The 23,257-nt window shown below is 56.9% G+C and overlaps 2 protein-coding genes and 1 long non-coding RNA gene across 4 annotated transcripts in view; 1 reads left to right on the top strand and 2 right to left on the bottom strand.

Moving 5' to 3' along the window:
* Positions 1–1,224: 1,224 nt before the first annotated feature.
* Positions 1,225–12,478, top strand: PHYHIP (phytanoyl-CoA 2-hydroxylase interacting protein). The gene is made up of 5 exons (XM_032332125.1): positions 1,225–1,538; positions 5,066–5,259; positions 6,488–6,662; positions 8,525–8,642; positions 10,332–12,478. Exons 2-5 carry the CDS (start codon positions 5,095–5,097, stop codon positions 10,864–10,866), a joined length of 993 nt encoding a protein of 330 aa, XP_032188016.1. The 5' UTR covers positions 1,225–1,538; positions 5,066–5,094; the 3' UTR covers positions 10,867–12,478.
* Positions 3,650–4,916, bottom strand: LOC116584164. Its single transcript, XR_004283076.1, has 3 exons — positions 4,833–4,916; positions 4,316–4,429; positions 3,650–3,989 (listed from the first exon to the last, which is right to left on the bottom strand). It is a non-coding gene; the product is annotated as an uncharacterized LOC116584164 (long non-coding RNA).
* Positions 12,479–17,518: 5,040 nt separating the features above from the next.
* The window catches only part of BMP1 (bone morphogenetic protein 1), a 42,240-nt gene continuing 36,501 nt past the window's right edge, over positions 17,519–23,257 (bottom strand). For both annotated transcript variants that reach the window (XM_032332113.1, XM_032332114.1), the window contains 4 exons: positions 23,015–23,142; positions 22,428–22,641; positions 20,573–20,823; positions 17,519–18,259 (listed from right to left, as the gene is read on the bottom strand). In XM_032332113.1, the coding sequence (XP_032188004.1) occupies positions 18,125–18,259; positions 20,573–20,823; positions 22,428–22,641; positions 23,015–23,142 (728 nt within the window). In that variant the 3' untranslated portion in view covers positions 17,519–18,124. The remainder of the gene's footprint in view (positions 18,260–20,572; positions 20,824–22,427; positions 22,642–23,014; positions 23,143–23,257) is intronic.

Genomic DNA, 23,257 nt, shown 5'->3' with positions numbered 1-23,257 from the left:
TGCTTCCACGGTCCCCTCTTGGCTGTGCTCTGCCTGGACTCAAGCTGGTTTTGACTCCTCCTTCTCTGAATCCCTATCTGTACCCTGCAATTTAGTTGTATATTTCTTATTCTCTATGTCCACCTCCCCCCGCCCTCAACAAAAGACCGTGGGCTCCTTGCAGGCAGACACGAGTAATAATGATGGCAATGACAATATTTCTGATGGGTCACTAGGCCCTTCTTGTGTACCAGCCCCACAGCTGAGTGATTTACACAATTTCTCTTTTAGTATTTATTATCTCACTCAGCAGATGAAGAAATTAAAGCTCTGAGAGGTTGAGGAACTTGTCCAAGATCACCCAGCTAGAAAATGATAGAACAGGAATTTTAACCATATCTGACTATAAAGTCCGTGCTTTTCCACACTGTGCATACTTTGTCACTGTTGGTTGTTTGATTCAAATTTCCTTGAGTGCTCTTCACAGCGGCATCCCTGGGGTTTTCATGTGGTGGTAGAAAAGCCTCCTGTCAATAAGAAAGCTGATAGTATTCTCCCAAGCCCAGATGGTTGGGATGAGAACACTCCAAGATCTCTGTGTGTTCTTCCTACCCCCACTTTCTTGCCTCTGCACACCCTTCTCTGCCCCACAACCTCTCTCTCTCTCTCTCTCTCTCTTTCTCTTTCCTTTCCCTGGGGACAACTGAGCAGCCAGAGGACTCTCCCTAGATGATCGAGGATCGTCAGCGGGTCTAACATCTTGTGATAGCTTTGGTAAGAAAATGGAGCCATGGGTCAGCCAGAGTCCCCGAGGAGAGAATCCAGACTGAAGACCGAACCCCCATACCACATCTGGACCCTTTCCCATCAACAGCTCCCCTTCCCTTCCCCGACTCAGAATCCTTGTCTGGGGACTCCAAAGCCTCCGGGCTCAGCCCCACCCCTCTCCCAGCATCCTAAAGTTTGGGGGCTGCATTCAAGTGAGAGATTTCCAAGTCGAGGTGTGTTGGAGAGACTTCTGAGGGCAGCTTGTCCTGCAAGAACAGGGAAAAGTGGCAGCCACCGCCGCTGTGTCTGAGGACATCAGCGGAGCTTCCTGAGAGACCCTCTGCCCTTTCCCCTCCCACCAGTCCAGGGAGCGGGGACCAAGCTTGCTTATTGTCACCTGACACTGGGCAGCCACTGATCCCATTGGTGGAGCCAGATTCGGTCTGGCTCTCTCGTTCTTTCTCGCCTTCTCTGCCTCTCTCTCTCTCTCTCTCCTCCACGCTGCTTTGATTTCGCTCTTGCCTCTCCTTGCACTCGGCTGGGAACATCGCCTCTCTGGGGGCAGCAGCCGTGCGTGCGCTGCAGAGCCAGGCGGGAGCTGCCTGCGGGGCATGGAAGAAGCCTCTTTGGCAGCCTCGAGAGGAGCGAGAGGAGCGAGAGGAGCAAGCGAGCGCCACTGCCTGTGACCCAGGCATCGCCGCTGCCCCTCTCCCTGGGGAGAGCACATCCATACAGAGGTCTCTCCCTTCCCTCCCTTCCAGATCTTCCTCCGCAGAGCCCGGTGAAGCCAGGTGAGTGCGCGTCCTCCCCAGAACATCCCTCTGTCAATTCTGAGAGCGACTCAGGTGGCAAGGGGCTAGGAGCTGGGGGCACCAGGGGCCTGCCACCGTCCACGATGCCCACCTAGGTCGCCAGGGCCAACGACCTTGTCCCCTGTCCCCCAGGGCCTTGGCAAAGGGATTAACAGCTGGATCCAGTCCCCTGGGGCACCACAGTCAGTCACCCCGTGACCATTCTGCTGCAGTCAGCTATGCCAAAGGGGACAGCGGGGAGGGGGTCAATGTCCCCCCGGCCGGTGGGGGGGCCTTTCTGGAAGGGCATGGGCAAGGGCTGTTGGTGTGTATAGCACGTAGGCATGCTTGCGAGGAGACTGGAGGTTTGCTTGCGTAGATAGTTCTGTATGCACGCACTTCTGCTCTCGTGTGGGCTTCCGCCGCTGGGGGGCCTGTTTAGGGACATATGTTTCTTGTACACGTGAGCTACGTGTGTGGGGGCTTACTTCTCTGAGTAGCCTCTGGGTTCCGGGGGTGGGGGCAGTGTGAGGCGGTATATTTATGGAGTGGACATATCCTTGTCATGTGTGTGGGAGGACATGGTGAGGGAGGGATTGCATGTAACTAAAGGGTTTCTATGTGGGGATGGGCAACTCCGGAGCAGAAAGGGGTAGGTAGGTGGAGAGTGTGGGCAGAAGCCACTGTCTGTGCGCAGACCCACGTAGCTGTGCAAACCTGTTGGCATGTGGAGGATCGGGGCTGGCAGAGTGTGGCTAGGGACAAACCAGATTTTCAAAGTCCGGCTCTCTGAGCCTGAAGAAGATTTGAGAGAGGCTACCGGGATCTGGGTGGGGGTGGACACGTGTGTGAGAGTGCATGTGTGTGTGCAAGCCGGCGTGTGAGTTGAGTGCCTTGTGTGGAGGAAGCACAGGTGCCTGTTGGTGCCCGTGGCTTTCTTTTTTTTTCCCAAATATGGCTTGCGACTAGGTGTGCATGCATATGTGCGTGTGTGAGCCTGTGGACTTCAACATGTGTGGGTCTGGGTGAAGGCATGACAGCTCATAGAGGGAAAACTGGGGGACATTCTTAGACTGTGGAAGGTGGTGGAGGCACCTGAGTGCATAGGTGAGTGCGTGGGAGCGAGGCTGTCTGAGGAGGTGTGAGCAGCCCTTGTGTGGCAGGTGTGGGTGGGCACATTCGGCGCATGTGTGTGCGTGCGTGTATGTGTGTGCACTCATGGGCCTGCCTGTGTGTGGGTGTGTAAATGCTTGTCTTGGCAGCGTGGGTGTTTCTCAGGTGCTGTCTCAACCTGTCCCTCACACCCTGACATTCCCCAGGCACCTGGACTTGGAGAACTGGGGCTCACACCCACCCTCGGTCCACCCTGGCTTTGCTGTTCTCCCAAGTGTCACTCACGACCACTCTCCGAGGCTAGCACAGGGGGAGTAATCTCAGTGCTGCTAGAACTGTAGAAAGGAAACGATGAGCCAGCTCCTGGAGTCTGCACCCCCCCCCAAAATGGCTGCCCCTCTCTCTGGGGGAGAGTCTGAGGAGAGGAGTACTGAGGCAGGAATAGGTGCCCACCTGTCCGGTAGGCAGAGACTGAATCTGCTGTGGATGGGAGGTGGTCACTCAGGCCCTCTGTGGGGTAGGAGTGTGTCTGTGTTGGGGTGTGTGTGTGTGTATCTGTGTGTCTGTGTGCATACGTGTCTCCCTGGGAAGCTCCTCACTAGAAGCCCAGAGCATACCAAATCCCTGTCTCCACATCTGTCCCCATGAATTATAAACTGGTTTATTGCACAGTTGTTTCACAATCCTATCCTGCTTTATTTTGAGATGGACCTGGTAGCACCCCCGTGCTTGTTTATCACAGGACTCCCTGCACACAAGCCACCGACGTGTGGCTGAACTTCATGACAGGTAGGCTTAGGGTAGGAACCCAAGATCAAACTCGGGCTCAGGGGCATCCTGGAACAGGTAAAAGCCATCACCCATATCCTTCCCTCTGTGCCTGCCACTCAGGCGCCCACGGATGAATTTAGCCCACCAGGCTCCACAACAGGCTTTAACTGACAGGCAAGTGTGGGTTGGATCTTCTGGAAGCTATAAATAGAAGTACCTGCTTTTGAAGGCACGAGGTACCCTCACCCTTAGCACCTGGGGAAAAAGAGGAGAAGAAGCAGAAGGGGGAGAAAAGGAAACAACATTCCAGAAACCTGAGGTGTGCTGGGATGGGGCTTCAGAAGGAACCAGGAAGGCACGAGCTCCACTGGGCACTAAGCAAATGGCCGGGAGCAAGTCCAACCCACATTCATGTTCTTGTCCCAGAGACAGTCCTGCCCCTCTCCCTGCCCCTCTCCCTTCCCACCCTGTTACCCCACAGCTCATGAGCCAGGCCACAGTCAAGGCCAGCGTTAGCTCTTGCTAGCTAAAGCACAGGTGAGCGCCAGTGGTGTGGTCCTCTGATCCCTGAAACAGCAGCCCGGGTGGAAGCAAAGAGAAAATGTAGTTACTCAAAAGGGAAAGATAGAAGAAGAAAAATAACAGTAAAACCATGTGCACCGACCCATATACACATGCCATGCACATCACACACATATCTCACACACACACTCACATACACACACACACCCCCACACACAAGGGGACACAACCTTTGCTCAATGACTAAGAGTCTGGGCTCTGGAGTCAAATGTGAGTTCAAATCACTTCCTAGCTGCATGACCTCTGGCATCTCGGAATCCCCCCAACCTCAGTGAACCCATCTGTAAAATGGGGATAATAATAGTACTTACCTATGGTGAGGCTTGCTTGAGATGATGTTTGGGCAATTATCACCACAGATCGGCCTGTTGTGGATGGCAAAAGTAAAACGAATTATTCAAACGAGTCGAGCAACAGAGGATCAGCTGAGAGGAAAGAGTGACAGTTGAAAAGTTGGGGGCGGAAGAAGAGCTATGGCCCGTGCCGGCCCCTCCCGCCACTGTATATCCATGTGCATCTCCGTGGCGCTTGGACTCCCAGCCTTGCATCTTGGCAACCCTCCCTGAGTCACCCTGAGGGAGGAGGGAGGTCTGAGCCCAAGCGGCCTGGCACCCTTGGCCTCTTGGCTACTGGGGCCCTCTGCCCACCTCAACCCTCACGCTGGTCTCCTCAGTGGGTGCTTCCTGTCTCTCCTACACCGCCTCATACAGTTCTCTCCACCCCCACCCCCTTCTCTTCTCACGCCTGCTGGCTGAGGGCCCCCCCCCTGCTCCATCTGCTGCGAATCTGTCCTGTCGGCGTTTGCAGCATTCCCACTGCCTCGGCCACCTGTCAGGTGCCGTCTGCTCCGCAGACCCCTCTGAGGAGAGCCAAGAGCCCCCCCAGGGGGGACACCCCATCCCACCCTTGGTCCTACCCCTCTATCTTCCCATGCACTCTTCCCATTGAGGCGGGTGCAGTCAATGGATTCCCAAGGTTCCAGTTTGCAAAGCATGTTGGGAATGAGACATTCCAGAAAACTCTGGTGGGGAGGAAGGGGCTAATTCTTCCTCTCCCCTCAGTCCCCACAGGAGCCAAGCCAGAGGGGAGCATGGAGCTGCTGTCCACGCCCCACAGCATCGAGGTCAACAACATCACCTGTGACTCCTTCCGCATCTCCTGGGCCATGGAGAACAGTGACCTGGAGAGGGTCACTCATTACTTCATTGACCTTAACAAGAAGGAGAACAAGAACTCCAACAAGTTCAAGCACCGGGTGAGTAGAGGGTGCCCAGAAGGCCTCTCGCTCATACCCCTCCTTGAAGGAGGCAGGGTAATGGAGTGCTGTGTGGTGATCGTCGGGAGTCAGACAGGTCTGGTTCAAACCCAGGCTCTTTTTAGTGTGGAAACTTAGGAAAGTTATTTAGCCTCATTGAGCCCAAGTCCCTTCACTGGTAAAAACGGAATAATAATGTGAGCCCCCACGGGCCTGTGAGAGGCATCCGTTAGGTAATGTTCATATGGTGTCTGGCTTGGGGCCCAGCTACCGGGAACACCATGATCGACCTCACGACGGGGCCTTCAGACGGGGTGGGAAAACCTGAGGGGGGCCACAGACACCACACCTGGGGCTGGCGTCTCAGGGAATGACAAAGCCGCTGACTCAGGAAGCAGCTTTGTTGTTGACTGTGTGGGCGACACAGGCCATGGGAGGACTGGGGCTCTTTGCTTGGTCCTCACTGACCCCTCTTAGACTGTTGTGATCCTCTCGGCCCCCGGCCCTCTGGCCTACTGGTGGCTGGGTTGAGGAGAGCAACATGGCCGAGTCCTCCGCTGGCTGGGGTGTCCTTTCCCTGGGTTAAAGCCGGTGTGGGGGTGGGTGAGAGGAAGGCTCCCATCTTCTCACACTGGCAGAGGGGAAGGGGGAAGAATGAGGTGGGAAGGAGCTGGTTCCCACGACGACTGCATCATGTGGGTTACTCACCCTCTCTCTCTTTGGAACTGGCTCTCCCTATCTGGGTGTCTTTTGGCAGGCCAGTTGCCACGGTGACGTGAATGTTCAACACCACCCCCTTAACCCTCCCCCCCCCACAAAGAATAAGGCATATTTTCCCTTCCTCCCTGGCTCTCAGCATTTGCTGTTGCCGTGGAGACGGCACTGCAGTGTGCAGAGCTCTCGAAGTCTCCCTCGAAAACGGAGGTCTCAACGTCCTCAACTTTTCGGCCTCCACTCCCATGGCCTTTCTCCTTAGCTCCCAAGAGAATGGGCATCAGGGGGCATTACGGAGGGGTGGAGGCTGGGGGTTATCTGTATGGCCTTTCCAATGGCCACTGCTTGCTTCCGCAGGAAAATGGTGGCCAGGGCACCGAGCCATTGAATCATGGAGATTTTGGCCCTCCTCAGGCAGCCTAGGGGCTGGCTGGGGAGCGTGAGGCCTGGCGGAATACCAAGGTTGGGAGTGACCCCCTCTTTGACTCTAGGTTCTCTGCATCCCATTTCTCAGGATGTCCCCACCAAGCTTGTGGCCAAGGCCGTGCCACTGCCCATGACCGTGAGAGGCCACTGGTTCCTGAGCCCCCGCACGGAGTACAGCGTGGCTGTGCAGACGGCAGTGAAGCAGAGTGACGGGGAATACCTGGTGTCTGGCTGGAGCGAGACGGTCGAGTTCTGCACCGGGGGTGAGGCCCTGCTCTCCCACTGCTTTGACACATCAGGCTTAGTTAGGGTCAGGAGGGGGCTGTGCCTTAGCCCTGCAGCCGCTTATGAACACCTCCTGAGGACACAGGACTTTGGCTGACAGGGCGGCCCCCAAGGACGAGACCCACGCCTGCCCCGGACAAGCCTGCGGTCTGACACAGGAGGCAGACGTCAGGACTCCTAGTCATGTTGGCAAAACCACTTCCATACAGGGATGTCCTTCTTCTCTGGCTCGGGGCAAACATACTGTTTTGAATTGCGATAAAATATACATAACACAGAGTCTCCCATTTCAACCAGTTAAGTGTGTGGGTCGGTGGCGTTAAGTCCGTTCACAGTGGATGTGCGACCAATCTCTAGAACATCTTCCCTATACCCTCTACATGACAGCTCCCCTTCCCTCCTCACTTCAGCCCCTGGCAACCACCATTTCACTCTGTGTCTTCCGAAGCTATGACTATTCTTGGTATCTCCTGTGAGGGGAATCATGCAGCATTTGTCCTTCTGGGACTGGAGCGTTGGCTCTGTCATTTTACTCAGCATCCTGTCCTCAAGTTTGGTTCATCCGTGTTGAGCATGTGTCAGAATGTCCTTCCTTTTTAAGACAGAATAATAAGCCGTTGTATACGTAGACCACACCTCGTTTATCCATCATCGGCAGATGGACAGTCAGCAAGTAGGAATAATAATAATAATCCCATTTGCTCGTCTCAAGTCTCCACTTAGCCAGGGAACATGACCCCTATTCAGAGGTCCTGCAAACCCTCTTAGCAGAATTTCGTTGGCAAATTCCAGCACGAATAAGCGCTAGGCTTATGTATCCCTACCGGGTCGTGGATGACCCGGGATCTGCCCCACAAATAGTCCACTCTTTTGGTGTCCACAGTGAGAACTGCTCCAGATCTCTCTCTGTCACAAGGAAAGGGCAGGGAATATTCCTAGCCCCAGGCTTCTGAGGCGGCTGGCTTCATCCTCTGCCAGGGCCCATGCCCTAAGTCTCCTTGACTTGCCATTCTCTTTCAAGCAGTGCTTTTCCTTAGCTCGGCTGTAAAGCCCCACTCTGGGGTGCTCTTGCTCCCTGCGGGGAAAGCCTCTTGGTTTACTCCAGAGCCCCACCCGTAGTGGGGAGCTGGGGATGGCTGCGGTCCAGTCCCCACTCTTCTTGCCAAACCCAGCACCCTGGCCAGGGCTGCATCTGCAAAGGAGGAAAGGGCACCTTTTTCTTTTTTTCTTTTCTTTTCTTTTTTTTTAATATTTTATTTATTTATTTGACAGTGAGAGATCACAAGTAGGCAGAGAGGCGGGCAGAGAGAGAGGAAGGGAAGCAGGCTACCTGCTGAGCAGAAAGCCCGATGTGGGGCTTGATCCCAGGACCCTGAGATCATAACCTGAACCGAAGGCAGCGGCTTAAACCACTGAGCCACCCAGGCGAAGGGCACCTTTTTCTAATTTGTACAAAGGCCCTGTCTTGGTTGGCAGCAGCTCTGCCTGGACCCCAGGACTCCTCTTCACATGAACATGGCTGGGGATCACGGCTCCTGGGCCCCCTGGTATGACTTTGTAATTGGGTAGCCCCTGCCCCTTTTGGACTCAGCGAGCCTAAGCCTTTGGCAATGGGAGGGCAGAGGTGATGAGGACAAACAGCATCCAGCTGTCCATGTTCCCAGCTGGGGCCCCTGGCTTGCTCCTATGTGGTCCAAGTTGCTGGGACTATTTGGTGTCCCCTGTTGCTCTGAGGACAGGGGTGGGCTGACATACTCCGTGTGCAGTGGGCAAGTGTCGGGGCGGGGCGAGGCTGTGATACCCATCCTGACCCTGGGCTTAACAGCTGGAACTCTTGCAGATTACGCCAAGGAGCACCTGGCGCAGCTGCAGGAGAAGGCTGAGCAGATCGCAGGCCGCATGCTCCGCTTCTCCGTCTTCTACCGCAACCACCACAAGGAGTACTTCCAACATGCCAGGTACAGCGTGGCCCCCGCAGGACCCCGGTCTTGCTTTCCACCCTGCCTCTCTTTTGCCTGGAGGGTCCTGGCTGTCTCATGTCACACCTACCTTGTCACTGCCAGCCCCTCCTAAGGAGACCCTATGATCTCTTATCCCAGGCTGGCTGCTGTGGGGACAGCTGGCTGCTGAGGACTGGGCTCCAGGGAAGGAAAGGGCTCTCGGGTTGGGGATGCTATGGGGGAACCATGGTATCTGGCCTGGGTGAACAAGATCTTGGGTTTGCTCTTTCTTTGGGACAGTTCCTTTCACTGGGTTCTGATGCCAAGAGTCAGCTGTCTTTCCAGTTCAGCCTCTGGGTCCTAGGGGAAGGTGGTGAGGGGAGCACAGGGCGAGAGGATTCTGTGCATGAACGGTCTTAGTCTTCAAGCTGTGTACTGTGGAGCCTGGAGGCTCCAGGGAGGTGTTGCAGGGCATTTTAGGCTGGTAATGAGGGGTTGTGGGGGAAGTCAGGGGGAGGCTTGGTGGGCCCCACACCTGTTGTTCAACTGAAGCAGCTTCAATTTCATTGCCTATCGACTGCCTATGTATAATATCCTTTGGGAATGAGAGGGGCTCTGTAGTCCAAAAATATGTGATCCGATTGATGATCTGGTCCAACCCACCCAGCCTACAGATGGGGAGCCCGAGGCTCAGGGAGACAGTAAGTCATCAGTCACCTGAAACATCCAGGACGCGACAAGGGTGAAGCTGTCTGGGGCTGCCCATCCCCCCAGGCCTGCTGACACTGCTCCAAGTCTATGCCCTTCTAAGGCTGGGCTAGGGCAACCTGCTAGTCTTACTGTCTTTGTCAGTGCATTCAGCTGGGGTGGGGTGCTCCCACCCTACCCCGGTGTGGCAAGGAGCTAGTGGGGTCTTTGGTTTTTGTACTAAAGAAGAGAGGCAGCAAGGTGAATGGTGAGCACGCTGGCCCAGTTCCAGCTCCTCTGTCAGCAAGCAGGCAAGAGAGGGAAAGCACCCATATGTGCCAGGATGTAAAGATGAATAAAGGACAGAGTCCCCCTCTTGAAAATCTGAGAGTCTATCCATGGGACAGTACAGACAGACGAAATGTAAGAAGTATGTGTGATTGTTGGGTAAAATTCAGTGTCTGCACACAGTAGGCAGTCAAAGTTTTGTGGAATAAAAGTGCCTGATGTTCCTGGAAGATTCTGGAGAGGAGGGGACATCTGTGCGGGGCCTGGAAGGATGATTAGGAGTTTACCGAGCCAGGTGAAGACAGGTGGGAAAGGCAGTCCAGGCAGAGGGAAGAGCACTCACTGCAAAGGCACAGAGGCAGGAAAGTCGGGGTTTGTGTGTGGCTGGAGGATGTTACTTGTGGGAGTGGGGATGGGGGGAGGTGGGGTCAGAAAGACCAGATCTTGATGCCCTTGCTTTTCATGAAAGCTCCATCAAAGGGTTTTAAGCTGGGGAGTGGTAGGTTCAGACCTCTCCTCTATGAAGAAGTGGGTTGCATCAGCCCATCTCCAGGGCTCTCCCCGATCTCAAATTCTGGAATGTTCTATTTGCGATGGACGGAGGCGGCAGCTGGTGGGAAAGCTGGGAGCCGTGCTGGCTCCTTTCTCAACCACACATAGCAGCCAAGGCTCAACCCAGCTAACCAGCAGCATTTTCTCTTTCCTTTGGCATTTTCCCCCTGGGATGGGTAGGACCCACTGCGGGAACATGCTGCAGCCCTACCTGAAGGACAACAGCGGCAGCCATGGCTCTCCAACCAGTGGCATGCTCCATGGCGTCTTCTTCAGCTGCAACACAGAGTTCAACACAGGCCAGCCTCCTCAGGACTCCCCCTATGGCCGCTGGCGCTTCCAGATCCCCGCCCAGCGCCTCTTTAACCCCAGCACCAACCTCTACTTTGCGGACTTCTACTGTATGTACACAGCTTACCACTATGCCATCCTGGTGCTGGCCCCCAAGGGCTCCCTGGGGGACCGCTTCTGCCGTGACCGCCTGCCCCTCCTGGACATTGCCTGCAACAAGTTCCTGACCTGCAGCGTGGAGGATGGGGAGCTGATCTTCCGCCACGCCCAGGACCTCATCCTGGAGATCATCTATACGGAGCCCGTTGACCTGTCCCTGGGCACCCTAGGGGAGATCAGCGGGCACCAGCTCATGAGCCTATCCACTGCTGACGCCAAGAAGGACCCCAGCTGCAAGACCTGCAACATCAGTGTGGGCCGCTAGGGACTCCTGGGGAGCTGGGGGGCTAGGGAGAGATGACAGGCAGGGTGGCGATGGGTGGCATAGGTTCAGGGAGCTGGCTTTCTCTCCCCTGCCCCCCGCTCCCTCCACGCCACGGCCTCCCCCTTTCCCACCCCTTGGTGTTAGAGGCAACAGAGGGTGTCCCCTTGGTAGGCTTGGCCTATTCACCCCCCTGGTGGACTTGGTAACGCTTCTTAGCCTCCGTAGGTTGGTGGAAGGAGGGTAGATTTCCGGAGATTTCCCCGTTCCTGGTTTCCCTCAATCCTGCTGTTTTTGCTTCTTCCCAGCCTCCGTCCCATGGAAACTTACAGCCTGGGGGCTGTAGCTGAGCAGCCACCCGGGGCCAGAGCCCACGTGTTGCTTGCCCGCCCCCAGAGGCACTGCAGAGAGCTGCCGGGCGCTCGTCTTTAGCCCCGCCCACCGCACTCAGGGCCAATCACAGAACACCCCTCCCCTCTGTGCGGGTCCCGGGGGCTGCTGACTCCAGGCCTGGCCCTTTTCCCTCTCTATACATAGTCTCCTGCACCGCTCTGACCCCCAGCTGCTCCTTGACCCCCAGCACCCTCTTCCTGCATGGGGAGAGCTGTCCTTCATCCCCCCTTCTCCACCTGCCCTCTAGAAAGGGGCCCTCTTTTTCCTCTTGGCTTTGGGGGCTCCGAGCTGTTGGGACTTTTCCTTTCTCTTCTGGAGATGCTGTATACCCCAGCATATCTTCTCCTTCTCCCTTGCTCAGAGCACTGAGGTCTGCAGTAGCAGCCACTGGGGTCGAGGAGGGGGACAGAGACCCCTGAGACCCAGAGGTACCCCTTCTCAGTCGGAAGTGGGCCGCCTCCTGCCCTGAGGGGACCCGGTGTGGAACTATAGTTGCAGGGTTTCCGAAGAGCCCTGGCACTCCGCCTGACTGTGCGCTTTGCTCGCTCTCTCTGCCGCGGCGCCGTTTCTGCACTGTGCCTGCGTGTGATCTGGACTGTGGCTTCCCTGCCACCGCACCTCACGCCCCGCCCACTGGCACTGTCTGCTCCCCACCGCGAGCCTGTTGGCGGAGAGCCCCTTCCCTGGGGAGTTCTTGGAGAAGTCTTCCTGGGCCTCCCAGCGTTTTCGCCTATCTCCTACTTTGGTACGGGTCATAAAGGTGGTGAGGGTGGACCCCTGGGACAAGCAAAGGGGGGTGGCGGGTGGAGGTGTGGATGGAGGCAGCTAGCTGTTTGGGAGGATGGTGGAGGTGAAGTCAGGCAGAGGACTCCAGCCCCCACAGTGACAGCCAGATTTCTGTAGTGAAGTACAGAAGGGGCCAGAAGGCCAACAAGGCCATATCTCAGTAAGGGCGCAGGTGGGACAGCTGGTCGCCTCTTGTGTAGCCACAGGGAGTGGTGTGGTCAGCTGTCTCCAAGGCATGAAGCAGGTCTGGAGGCCCTGGGAGATGCATGGAGGAGAGGACATGGGCCCCCGGGGCCTTTTCCCCCTCTGCTGACTGTGTTGCTGTGAGGGGGGTGGCCCTCTGCTCTCTCCTGGCCCTGTGTCTGCTCTGAGCTGGGGGCACACCCGCCTGTGTTGTGCTTGCGACCGTGCATCAATAAAGCGCCATGGCCTGAGAGCCTGACTCTCTGTGAGCTCTGGGAGGGGTGGGCAGTTGTACAGTCACAGAGGAACTCACCCAGGGATGTCCCCCAGGACGAGACATCTGGAACCGTCTCTGAGGGTGTTCCAAATCTTGCTGCAGGAGGCAGGGCTCAGAAAGCAGAGCTGTATCTCTAGCTTGGAAGGGATTTTGGAGGTCTTTTGGTATTCCCCTGAACTTTGCAGAAGGGGAAACTGAGGCCTCTGAGAGGGGAACCTGGGCAGTCTGGAGACATAACCAAGGTCCCCTATTTGGAACTCTTCCCCATGCAGCAGCCTGCCACTGCGTCAGACCCAGATGCTGCCGAATTTCCCTCCCCCAGAGCCCAACTCTCCCCTCCCCAGCAGGGCTCCTCATTTGCAGATCTGAGTCACCTCTGCGTCTATTATTATGGACTTATTAAAATGATCCTCTGCTGGAGTAGAAAAGCTCCAGAAAAATTAGAGTCACCTCGCTGACACTGACTGGCTCAGGACCAAATGAACATGTGTCATTCAGAGCTTGGGGCACAGCCTCCTTGGACTAGGGGAAAGCTGAAGGGCAAATGACGGATTCCGGAGGACCTGCTATGGGCCAGGCATTTGGCCAGGTGCTTTCACACACATCGGTTCATGTGTTTACAATGGCCCTGTGCTGTAGTAGTCCCATTTAACAGATGAAGAAACTGAGGCACAGAAAGTTAAAAGGCTTGCCCATGCCTTCCAGCTGGTAAGCAATGGTGCCTGGATTTGATTCAGAAGCTGGAATCTTCCCATTCCACTGTCCTGCCTCACCTAGTGTATGCCAGGAGCCACCTGAACAGTGCAACATGGGCAGGCTGGTCTCAACACATGACCCTTGAAAGGGTCTCTCCTGGACATCTCTTCTGGCTGATCAAGGCTGCACCTTGATCTTGAATAACACCAGGGGGGGCTGTGGAGTCACAAATGCCAAGGTGCCTTCTTTTAAAGGAGTGGTGAGCAACACTGGGTGTCTAGAATTCTGCAGATTGGGAATGACCTCCAGGGCCCATCCTTCCCTCCTCCGGTCAGGAGACCCCCGGCCCACCCCAGAATCCTTCAGGGGTGCAGGGTTTTCAGTATCCTTCCTGGATTAGTCTTCCTTTTGTGGAGCCAATGGAAAGGTTGGCTCCCAGTGTCCTCTTAGTGGGGGATGAAGGCAGCCAACTGAGGTGGGGGTGGGGGTGGGGCCGCTTTCCTTCCTCTCTCCAGATGGCCGCTCTGCTCTGCTCGCCGGTTGCTGGAGGCGCTTGTCAGAGCTGGGTCAGGGCACCGGCTGGAATCTGGCCGCCTGGAGGTCCTTTCTGGCTCATGTCCCTCTAATCTGACCTAATGGAGGGAGAGCGGTCTACATGCAAGCAAGCGCACGTGTGTGCGTGCCACACACATACACCACCTCCCTAGACACACTTGGCTGCTACAGAGAGCCACAAGGTAAGGGATGACCCTGAGCTGTAGCTGCCACTCTCCAGCTGAGGGGCCGCCCGACTTAGCCCTGCTAGCAGGCAGAGAGGGAAAATGAGGCAGTGGCCACCAAGGGATGCCTTCAGGTGACAAGTGGGGTGTTCTGCTGTGGGGGCACAAATACAAAGACAACCCAACAGAGACACATGGTTGCATGCCCTCATGTCCCCCACTGTCTGTTTCTGTCTCTCTGCTGGCATCTTTCTTTTTGTCTTGGATGGATGACAGTCTCCCCAAGGTAGTGGGTGGGAAGGTGCCAGTTCTGAGGACCCTCATGGTTTTGTGTGGTTTTAGTATGTGTCTCTTTTCCATGTTAGGAAAAAAGGTGGCAGGGGTTCCAAGGAAAGGGATGAGGAGGGACCATTCCCCCAAATGGAGGGAGGCCTTCAGGAAGCTGAGCTGAGGTGATTGGCCATAAAACAGCTTGGCCACAGCATCTGGAGGAGATTGGAACCAGATGTTCCTGAGGTGGGGGAGGGGAGGCTGTGGGGCTGGGAGGAGGTTGGAGCAGGAGAAGCAGGCTGGTCAGTAGGAGGCTGTTATTGGGGGCCTCGTGTCTCTCTGAGGAAGATATCTGGCTGCCCTCTCCCCACTCCCCAAGTCAGACACTATTTTTGCAAACTGGAGCAGCAAATCTTTTCACAGATTCTAGAATCAGCTCTGTGTGTAGGGACAGTCAAGCACAGGGTGTGACTTGGGAGGTGCCCAGAAAGGCTACCAGCTAGCCAGAAATGTCTCCTGCTGTCCCACAAGGCCCCGCCTTGCTGTGGGCCAAGCATGGCCTTCTCTGGCAGGAATACTTCTGCCCTAAGCTCCTAATGCTTGACTGGAAACTAGTGTACCCAGAAGTTTCCTTTTTGCATAGAAAGAGAATAGTCCAGGAACTGGAAAACTGTCTGGCAAAGAGAAGGAAAAGAAGGCCCATTTACAGAGAGCCTCCTATTTGCCAGGCACTGTATCAGGATCTCTTCTAAGGGCATCTCATTATTTCCTTGAAACCCTGTAAGATGTTGTCATTCCATGTGTCTGGATGAAGAAACTGGGGCTCGGAGAGTTTAAAGGACTCACCCAGGGGCACACAGCCACCAAAGGGTAGAGCCTGTGTTTGAAACTGGCTATATTTGCATGCAAGCTTATGACCTTTTGAAGAAAGAGAATCATATAGGGTTAGATGGAGGGGAAGGGAAAAGGAGGAAAGAGAAGGGAGAGGGTGGTGGTGCAGGGCACGTGACTTTCCTTCTGCTATAGTTGAGCCACACTTGGCCCTAGGAGCTCCCCCACCCCCTTACTGCTGAGGAACCCCACCCTTGGGCTGCTTGGAGCCTAAGCCCTGGGTGTTCTAATCCACCTCAGCCATGGCAGGAAGGGTTGCCGGGGACAGGAGAGAGGCTTGGGGATCAAGGGCTGCAGGGAGAAGACAGCTGGCCAGCGCCATTGGACAAAGGATGGCAGAGCCACATCTCCTGACTGCCGGGCTAACGCTGTTGCCCTGTGGGCTAGAAAAGTGCTCCCAGAGGCAGGACCGTGAAGGTCCATGGTGTGCGCTAATCTCAACCTGGGAGCATGGTCTAGGCCAGGTCCATCTCGGCTCTTCTACTCCTGGCCATGTACTCAGGAGTGAGGGAGCCCTCAGGGACTTGAAGATAGTTGGAGGAGCAAGGGTCCCTTCCCTTGACATGGAGTCAGCTCAGCTGTTGGGTGGCTAGCTGCACTGGAGTTGGCCTAGTCTAGAACCCAGAAGGTGAGGGTAGGTGGAGCTCTGAGGGCAGGCGTGCTGATTAAGTTCTGGAATATGTATCAGTGGTCTGCACCCAGGTCCCAAGCAGCCTCTACCACTCAGCGGCAGCCTCTGAAGACAGGCCCAGGGTAGACGGCGAGGGCCCACCAGCACGGTCCCTGTGTCATTAGAAGGGTCTGGGCCTGTGGCAGTGATGGAGTTTGGGGACAGGGGCCTGGGGTGGCTGCCTGAGCTGCTCCTGCCTGTGGCATTGCTGTTCCCAGAGCCCTTATTCAGGGTGGAGGACCAGGTGCTCTCTGTGGGCTGGAGCCCTGAATTCTGCATGGGGTTTAGGATCCTGGCTCCTTCTGGACGTGTGGCTAATGACCTGGGAGCACGGGCCTCTGAGCTTCCGAAGAAACTGGAGGGCTGTTAGGAGAGCTGTGGCCACGGACTACAAATTCCGCTGCGGAGGAGCTGAGCCCAAGTTGGTTGGCAAAGTGTCTGGGGGAGATGCCCAGGCAGCTGCCAGTTTGGGGGCCTTTCCACTCTACTCATGGCCTCCGGGGCGAGGTCGGAGGAGGTGGGGGTAGGGAGGGGTGGCTATGATGTCCTGGGCTGTGACCTCACTGGAGCAAGAGGCAGTAGCCCCTCGGGCCATCACCCCCTGCCTCACAGGACCTCAAGGGCTCTGCAGCCTTGTGATGGGAGCAGGCTGGCTTCCTGGAAGGAGAGGGTCCTGCCTACACATCAGATGCCAGCAATGCGTCTGGTTTCCACGACGGCATTCTGCTGAAAGGGCCCATCTGGGGTGCACCACGCGATGCTGCTGCCTGGGGGTAGGTCTCCTCCCACAGTCCAGGGAGTATCTGGCACAACACGTGCCTCAGCAGTGGGTGGGGTGAGGGGGCGGCACACTGGAGGCCAGTGAAAGACCTACAGACCCACAGAAGGATCTCAAGGAGCCCCAGGGCTAGGAGCCAGATGCCTGGCTCTCTCTCAGATATGGTAGTGACCAGCCCAGGTAGTGACCAGCCCAGGCCGGAGAACCCGGGTCCTCTCCCTGCTTTCTTTGCCCTTGAGATCCGTGAAGAGAGAGGGGAGAGAGAGGTTCATCTGAATAGAGGGTGCAGGGATGTGACTTCTCTCCTCCTGGCCTCTGGGAAACAGGTCCGGACCTCACTGCTGGCTGGGGAGGGAGGAGGCAATGGCGGGAAGGAGGAGGCCAGATGAGACACAGCCTTGGGAGAGGGGCCGGAGCTGGAATGTTTGCTCAGTGGCTACTGAGTGTCAGGCTCTTGTCTCCACGAGAAGAGAAGGACCTGCAGGGGCCAGCACTCAGCATTTGACCTGCAGGGAGGCAGAGTTTAATGGCCATTCGTGGACCTGTTCTGGCTGATGCCAGTGTTCTGACTTCTGGGGGGCTCCATAGGACACCCTCCAGCCCACCCACCCCTTTCCCCAGACAGAGACAGAAAACCAGGATGGACACCAGCTGGACAGAGGCATGCCCGTCCCCTTTTACATACCTCTCCCTCCCTGCCCCCACACACCCTCTTTACAGAATGTTCCACTCCTCACGCTGTGTGGGAGGGCTATCAGCACTGCGTGTATGCTGTACGCCTACAGGCTGAAGTGTGCGAGGCGGCTGTGTTTGTGTGTGCCTGAGTGTGAAATCACACCCTCAGGGATGGATGGGCAGCCAGCGAGGCCAGGTGTCCTGGCCATCAGCTGGTCCCAGACGCAGCAAGCCTGCACATCTGGAATGAGACAGCCCCCCTCCTCCGCCCTCCTCCCCCGCCCCACCATGTCCCAGACGGCATCTGGCACAAGATCCTGGCTGTAACACTTTCAGTTTATTGTCTGGGTGCCCTGGTGTGGCTGACCAGCCGCTGGGCCCGAGAGAAGCCCTGTCTTGTTTCCCCACCCCCTCCCCTGCGTTTCCCCACTGTGGCTCCTGTGGGACTCCTGTGGACACTCACACCCCAGGAAGTGGGGAAGTGGGGGCTTCAAAAAACCAAAGGGAGTTTGGAGGAGGGGTGGGAAACGTACATTACAATGAAGATATACCACCGCCTCTAGGCAATGCAGTGAGCGCTCAGAGAGGGCAGGGAAGATGGGCGGCTGGGCTGACAGACGCGCTCCCCAACCAGGCCAGGCCCCCAGAGAGGAATGGCCACTTCAAGTGTCTCAGTGAAAGCTCTGGCTCCCTGGCTCTAGCCCCCTTGCTCTGGTGGGGGCAGGGAGGAAGGGATCATGGAGTCCAGGTCCCCCACCTCCTGAGGACAGCCTCACCTGGACCTTCGGCCTGCAGGTCTTGGCACCTGAGGGACTCCTGGGGGACAGGGACGGGGTGCCCACCTCCTGCCCACCACCCACTGTGCAGTCCAGGTGACTGAGGGCAGCAGGCCTCCCATCCCCACCCCCATGGGAAGGCAGTGGTCATTTCCTGCTGTGCAGTGTGTCCTGGAACTTGGTGCTGGTGTACCGCAGGTGAAAGCCTTTTTTGGTGATGGTGTCATCTGAGTGGAATTTCACCAGGACAGAGTCTCCCGCCGAGTACACCTCCTCAGGAGGCTGACAGAGGAAAGGGATGGGCATGAGGCTGAGGCTGCTGTTTTTTTCCTCCCTAGGATCCCCTGCTCTAAGGATGGTGGGCGCTCCCAGACATTCACCAGATTCCCCCAGCCCCACTGACAAGCAGGAGGAAGACTATTGCCACCAGGAGTTTAAGGGGCTTCCTGGAGGAGGGAAGAAAGCAGGGGAAGAGGAACTTGTCTTTCAGTTCAGACTCCCACTTATTCTAAACCCAGCACTGCTATGAACTGGCTAATTGTGAAGTCTTAGGCAAGGTGCTGGCCCTCTCTGGGCCTCGCTTCCCTCAAGGGCAAGTGGGAGAAAAGCTCCCTGCTCTCCAAGCCTAGAAGGGCGGGGTGGGGGGGATCCAGGCGGGTGGTTCAGGGTGGGGAGCAGAGGAGAGGAGGGTTGTGAAAGCGTTTTGTAAAGGGAGTGGGTCCTCTGAGAGGCTGTCTTCTCACTGTCTCAGCTGTCTCCTGGAGAATATGGGACAGCTGTGTCCCCAGGCGTGGATGTGGCCATTCCCCTCCTGTCCTCTCCTAGTTCTGGCCACGGTCAACTTCCCATGCCTGCAAGCCCCTCCTCCCCTCCATTGCAGCCTTAGAGCTGAGCGAGAGCTACCGGCAGAGCATCAACACAGATGCCCTGGCTCTCAGGACATAGAAAGCGTCATTTCCGAGAACCTTGGGGACATTTCCAACAACCTTGCCAGGAAGCCCTGACGGGCTTGGGTTCCTTCCCCAGGTTTCCTCCCGTTGGCTCCAGCCTGGTGGAAGTCTCTGAAAGAAGCCACCTGGGGACGCCGGATTTGATGTGTGGCTCGGTGGAATGTGCCAGATCAAGGGAGTTAAAGAGGGCAAAGTGGGGAGGGGGTGCTGGTTTGGCAGCCAGGGGACTCCAGAGCAGTGAGCCAGGCAGGTGGGGGGCGGGCGGTTTGTGTGCCCTGCTCCTGCATAACCTCCCTACCCGCTCACCCTGTCCCAGCCCTATATAGGCTGAAGCTCTGTCCTAAGGGCACATTCAGCTGGCTAATGCTGGACCCAGTGGGTGCTGCAGCTCTGGGAAGTTTAACCCTTCCTCTGGTGCCCAGGCTGCCCTGGAGCACGACCAGGAAAGAGGGGAGGGACCAGGGAGGTGACAGGAGGGAGGGCGTGTGTGTGTGTGTGTGTGTGTGTGCGTGCGTGCATGTGCCTGTGTATAATGGTGTGTGTATGTGCCCATGCATGCACCCATGTGTAATGGTGTGTGTGTGTCCATGTGTGTACCCATGTATAGTGGGTTGTGTGTGGTAAGTGCATGTGCCCATGTGTAATGGTGTGTGTTTGTGGACCCATGTGTAATGGTGTGTGTGCACACCTGTGTAATCATGTGTGTGCACCTGTGTGTAATGGTGTGTGCGTGCACCCATGTGTAATGGGTTGTGTGTGGTAAGTGCATGTGCCCATGTGTAATGGTGTGTGTGGACCCATGTGTAATGGGGTGTGTGTGTGTATGTGGTGTGTGCATGTGCCTGTAATGGTGTGTGTGTGTGCCCATTTGTTCACCCGTGTGTAATGGAGAGGGAAGATGATGTTCTCTGAAGGGGGAAAGGATTCACAAAACCAAAAGAAAAAAACGAAAGAAGCCACAAGCTCTGACTGAGGGGAAAATAAATCCACCTTTGTGGTTTTCCCGTGGCCTCGGTTAAAATCCCATTGAGCAAGCTTTTGCCCACTGCCTCTGCAAGTGCCATTTTTATGGCCAAGGAAGCAATGCTCAGCATCTGCTTGGACAATAGCACCGATGGCTCCGGGACCACCTGGCCTCCCACCAAGGGGAGAAACTGGCAGTGGAAGAGATGAGGGTGCTTTTATGGGCCAGCCAGAATGACTAGTGAGCACAGCTCGGCTCAGGCCTCAGGTTCCTGGCTCTTGCCCCAAACCTCTGCCCCTGACCCCAGGCCCTGGTAAGCTGCCTTGGGACTGAAACAAGGGATGGGGGGGTTAGGCAGAGGGAATTCCAGCCTCCTCTCCAGATGCAAGCTACCCCGTAGGTCCAACGAAACAGTCCTGAGCCGGCTTGGGTCAGGGCAGGGCCCATCCCAGAGGCTGCAGAAACCACAGTTTTGGCCAAAAAAGGACCAAATTTCCTGGGTGGGGATGGCCCAGGGCAGGGCAGGCCTCCGTGAGCAGCCACCCACCAGGCCTGGTCTCCAGGCTCCTGCAGAGGGCCGGGCCTGTGCTACCACCCATTTCGGTATCCCACAACTGCTGAGGTCGCATGGGCGCTGGGGGGTGGGTGGGGGTACGGGGGCGGAGGGGGGTGGGGTCTCACCCCTGAGCCGCAGTAGCGCCCCAGTCTGGGGGCTGTGCTGTCATAGCCATCGAAGAGCTCCATGTAGTCATAGCCACAGTCTGTCTCCTCCTCCACCTCGAAGGTCTGGAACACCAGCTCCACGCCATAGCCTTCCTCTGCCACGATGACCCACTCGCAGTCCACCCCCCCAGGGTAGTTGTTGTCGCCAAACTGGGCGTGGGAGTAAAGATCCTTTGTCTTCACCTCTGCCCGCACCTGGCCTCCACATTCTGTGGGAGGACAGCAAGATCAGCCACCAGTGCCCAAGCCCAGCCGAGCGCCAGGTGCTGCACCTTACCACGCTGAACCCGCACGGCTGGATGGAGACCCCGCAGGGAGGGCCACGTGGCTGGTGGTGGGTGGGTGTGGACCTGGCCCAGGACAAGTGCTCTGGGGTTCCACCTCTAAATCGATGCCCACAGAGGCCTGGGGACACGCCGGGCTGCTTGGGGAGGGCATGCCTGTCAGAAGAGGACATTGCTAATTTGCTCCGTCTGACGGCCGCTGTGGAAGAATGTGGGCCCTAGTTGCCAGAGCTTCCATTCTTCAGAGAGAAGAGCTACATCTGGATATTCGGTGAAAGCTCTTGGTTTTTTAAATGTTGGCTCACATTGTTAAAAAACACAGTGTGGGCCAAACAGAGAGGTCTGAGGGCCAGAGAGAGTTCCGGGCCTCCAGTCCATGACCCTCTGCTGGGAGGAGAGCATGCTTGGCAGGGACAGCTATGTCCATTCTCCCTAGGAAGCCCTCTGGCCTCTAGGAGGCCCAGTGCTTATGCTTCCCTGGAGGGGTGGGGAGGGGGTGGGACGGGCCCCAGAGCAGGAACTGAATTGCAAGGGTGGAGGGGAGGCTGTGCATCCATTGGTCCTGGGGATGCCCCAACAGGGGGCTCAAGACCCACAAGGAGCCTGTGAAGCCTGAGCCAGACACCCTTGCTCTGACGTTCCAGGCCTCCCCAGCCTAGGCTCCGGCCTATCTCTGCTGCTGCTCTGTTTCCACCTCGCACCTCTCCTCATACACCTGTTGCTCAGGCCAAACGAGACCTCTGGCCACGTGTACATATCCCGAGTTATCCTGGGGTTGCCACTGTGCCTGGGCTCCTCCCCCCACCAACTCCCACTCGCAGCTCGAGCTTATCATGTTTTGTCTCGTGCTCTCGTTATCTGTGCACTGCCCGGCTCACCTCTGGACTGGGAGTTTCTGGGCTGAGGGTGGGGGAAGGGTTCCTGCCTGATTCACCGCCCTGTGCCCCTCGGAGGCTCGCAGCGGGGGCCACAGCTCAGTAAAGGGTTGCTGAATATACAGACAAGGGATCATGAAGGAAGCCCCTCCAGGGCCAAGATGTTTGCTTCATTTTGGGGACCAGCACTTGAAGCACTACCTCAAACATGTTATGTGTTAATAAATATCTGTAGGATGAATGAATGGGTGACTTCTGGGGGTTGGAATGTGGGTGGGCTGCTGCATGGTCAGGCGTCCTACCGCTGGGGACTCTGGGGCTTCCCTCCCTATCTCTGGCTTCCCCACCCACTGCAGTCACTGCCCTCTGTTTTCCAACTTCATGGCCCCTAATCGGGACCTCCCCCACTCTCCTTTTAATGCTCCCTCTCTGCTCCCCAGCCTGGCCCCTGGAACACAGCCTCTCCCCACCCAGGCTGCAGGCTTGGTCCAGCTGTGCCTTCACATGCTCTTTACCACACCCCCCGACACCCCCCCGCTACCTGGAGCCTCCCGAGCCTGGGCCTGCCTTTGGGACCAGCACCAGCAGATGTTTGCTGAACACGACAACATGTGGGTACTGGCTGCCCGGTGCCCTGGCCTGAGGCGGCCTCACCTGTGGAGTGTGACGCCTGGAAGCCCTTTCTCTGGACGGAGTTGTCCGAGTAGAAGCGTAGGAACATGCGGCTGCCCGTGGCCAAGACTGGCTCGGGCTTCTTGCTCCCACAGAAACGGCCCAGGACGGGGGCCTTGGCATCCCGCCCATCGTAAACCTCCAGATGGTCATAGGCACACTCGGGCTGAGACTCGATGTCCATTTCTACGAAGGTCTGAAGGGTATGAGGGAGGATAGCAAATTCAGAATGTGGCTGAGGGGCGGCAGCAAGCGGGCCCCATATCTAGGCCTCTGGACCCTAGCTCCTGGAGGCTGGGGACGTGGTCACTGCTGGTGGCACGGCTGGAAGCAAGGAGGGAGGACCCAGGTTGGGGGGGCAATGGAAGACAGGGCCTATGTCCAGACCCGACAGGGGTCTCACTAGGATCCTCAGAGGGGTGACAGCCTATGAGCTCAGCCAGGCCAACAGCCTGCAGTCTGTGTCACTCTGAGTCATTCAGGGTTTTGGAGCCGACAGGAAACAGGCGGCGGCAGGATGGCACACAGGAGCAGGGGTGCCCATGCAGGCTGGGGTGTGGCTGACTTACCAACTTGACCCGGTGGCCGGGAGTGCTGGAGATAGCCCAGGTGCACTCCTTCTTGCTGGGGTATTTGTCAGGCCAGTTGGGGCTGGTGATGGTACCACTGGTGGATGTCACCTTGTGGTCACAGCCGGCTATGGGGAAGTGAGAGGAAGAGGATCAGCAAGGACCCCAGGGCTCCAATTCCTCCTGTGAAGGAAGAAACAAAGCCCTTCCCTCCTGCCCTCTTTGCTTCTTTCTCTTTTCCCT

The sequence above is a fragment of the Mustela erminea genome, chromosome 2, assembly GCF_009829155.1.
Source record: "Mustela erminea isolate mMusErm1 chromosome 2, mMusErm1.Pri, whole genome shotgun sequence".
Taxonomy (NCBI): domain Eukaryota; kingdom Metazoa; phylum Chordata; class Mammalia; order Carnivora; family Mustelidae; genus Mustela; species Mustela erminea.
The sequence above is the reverse complement of the archived record's forward strand: the minus strand, read 5'-3'. Positions and strand labels throughout refer to the sequence as shown.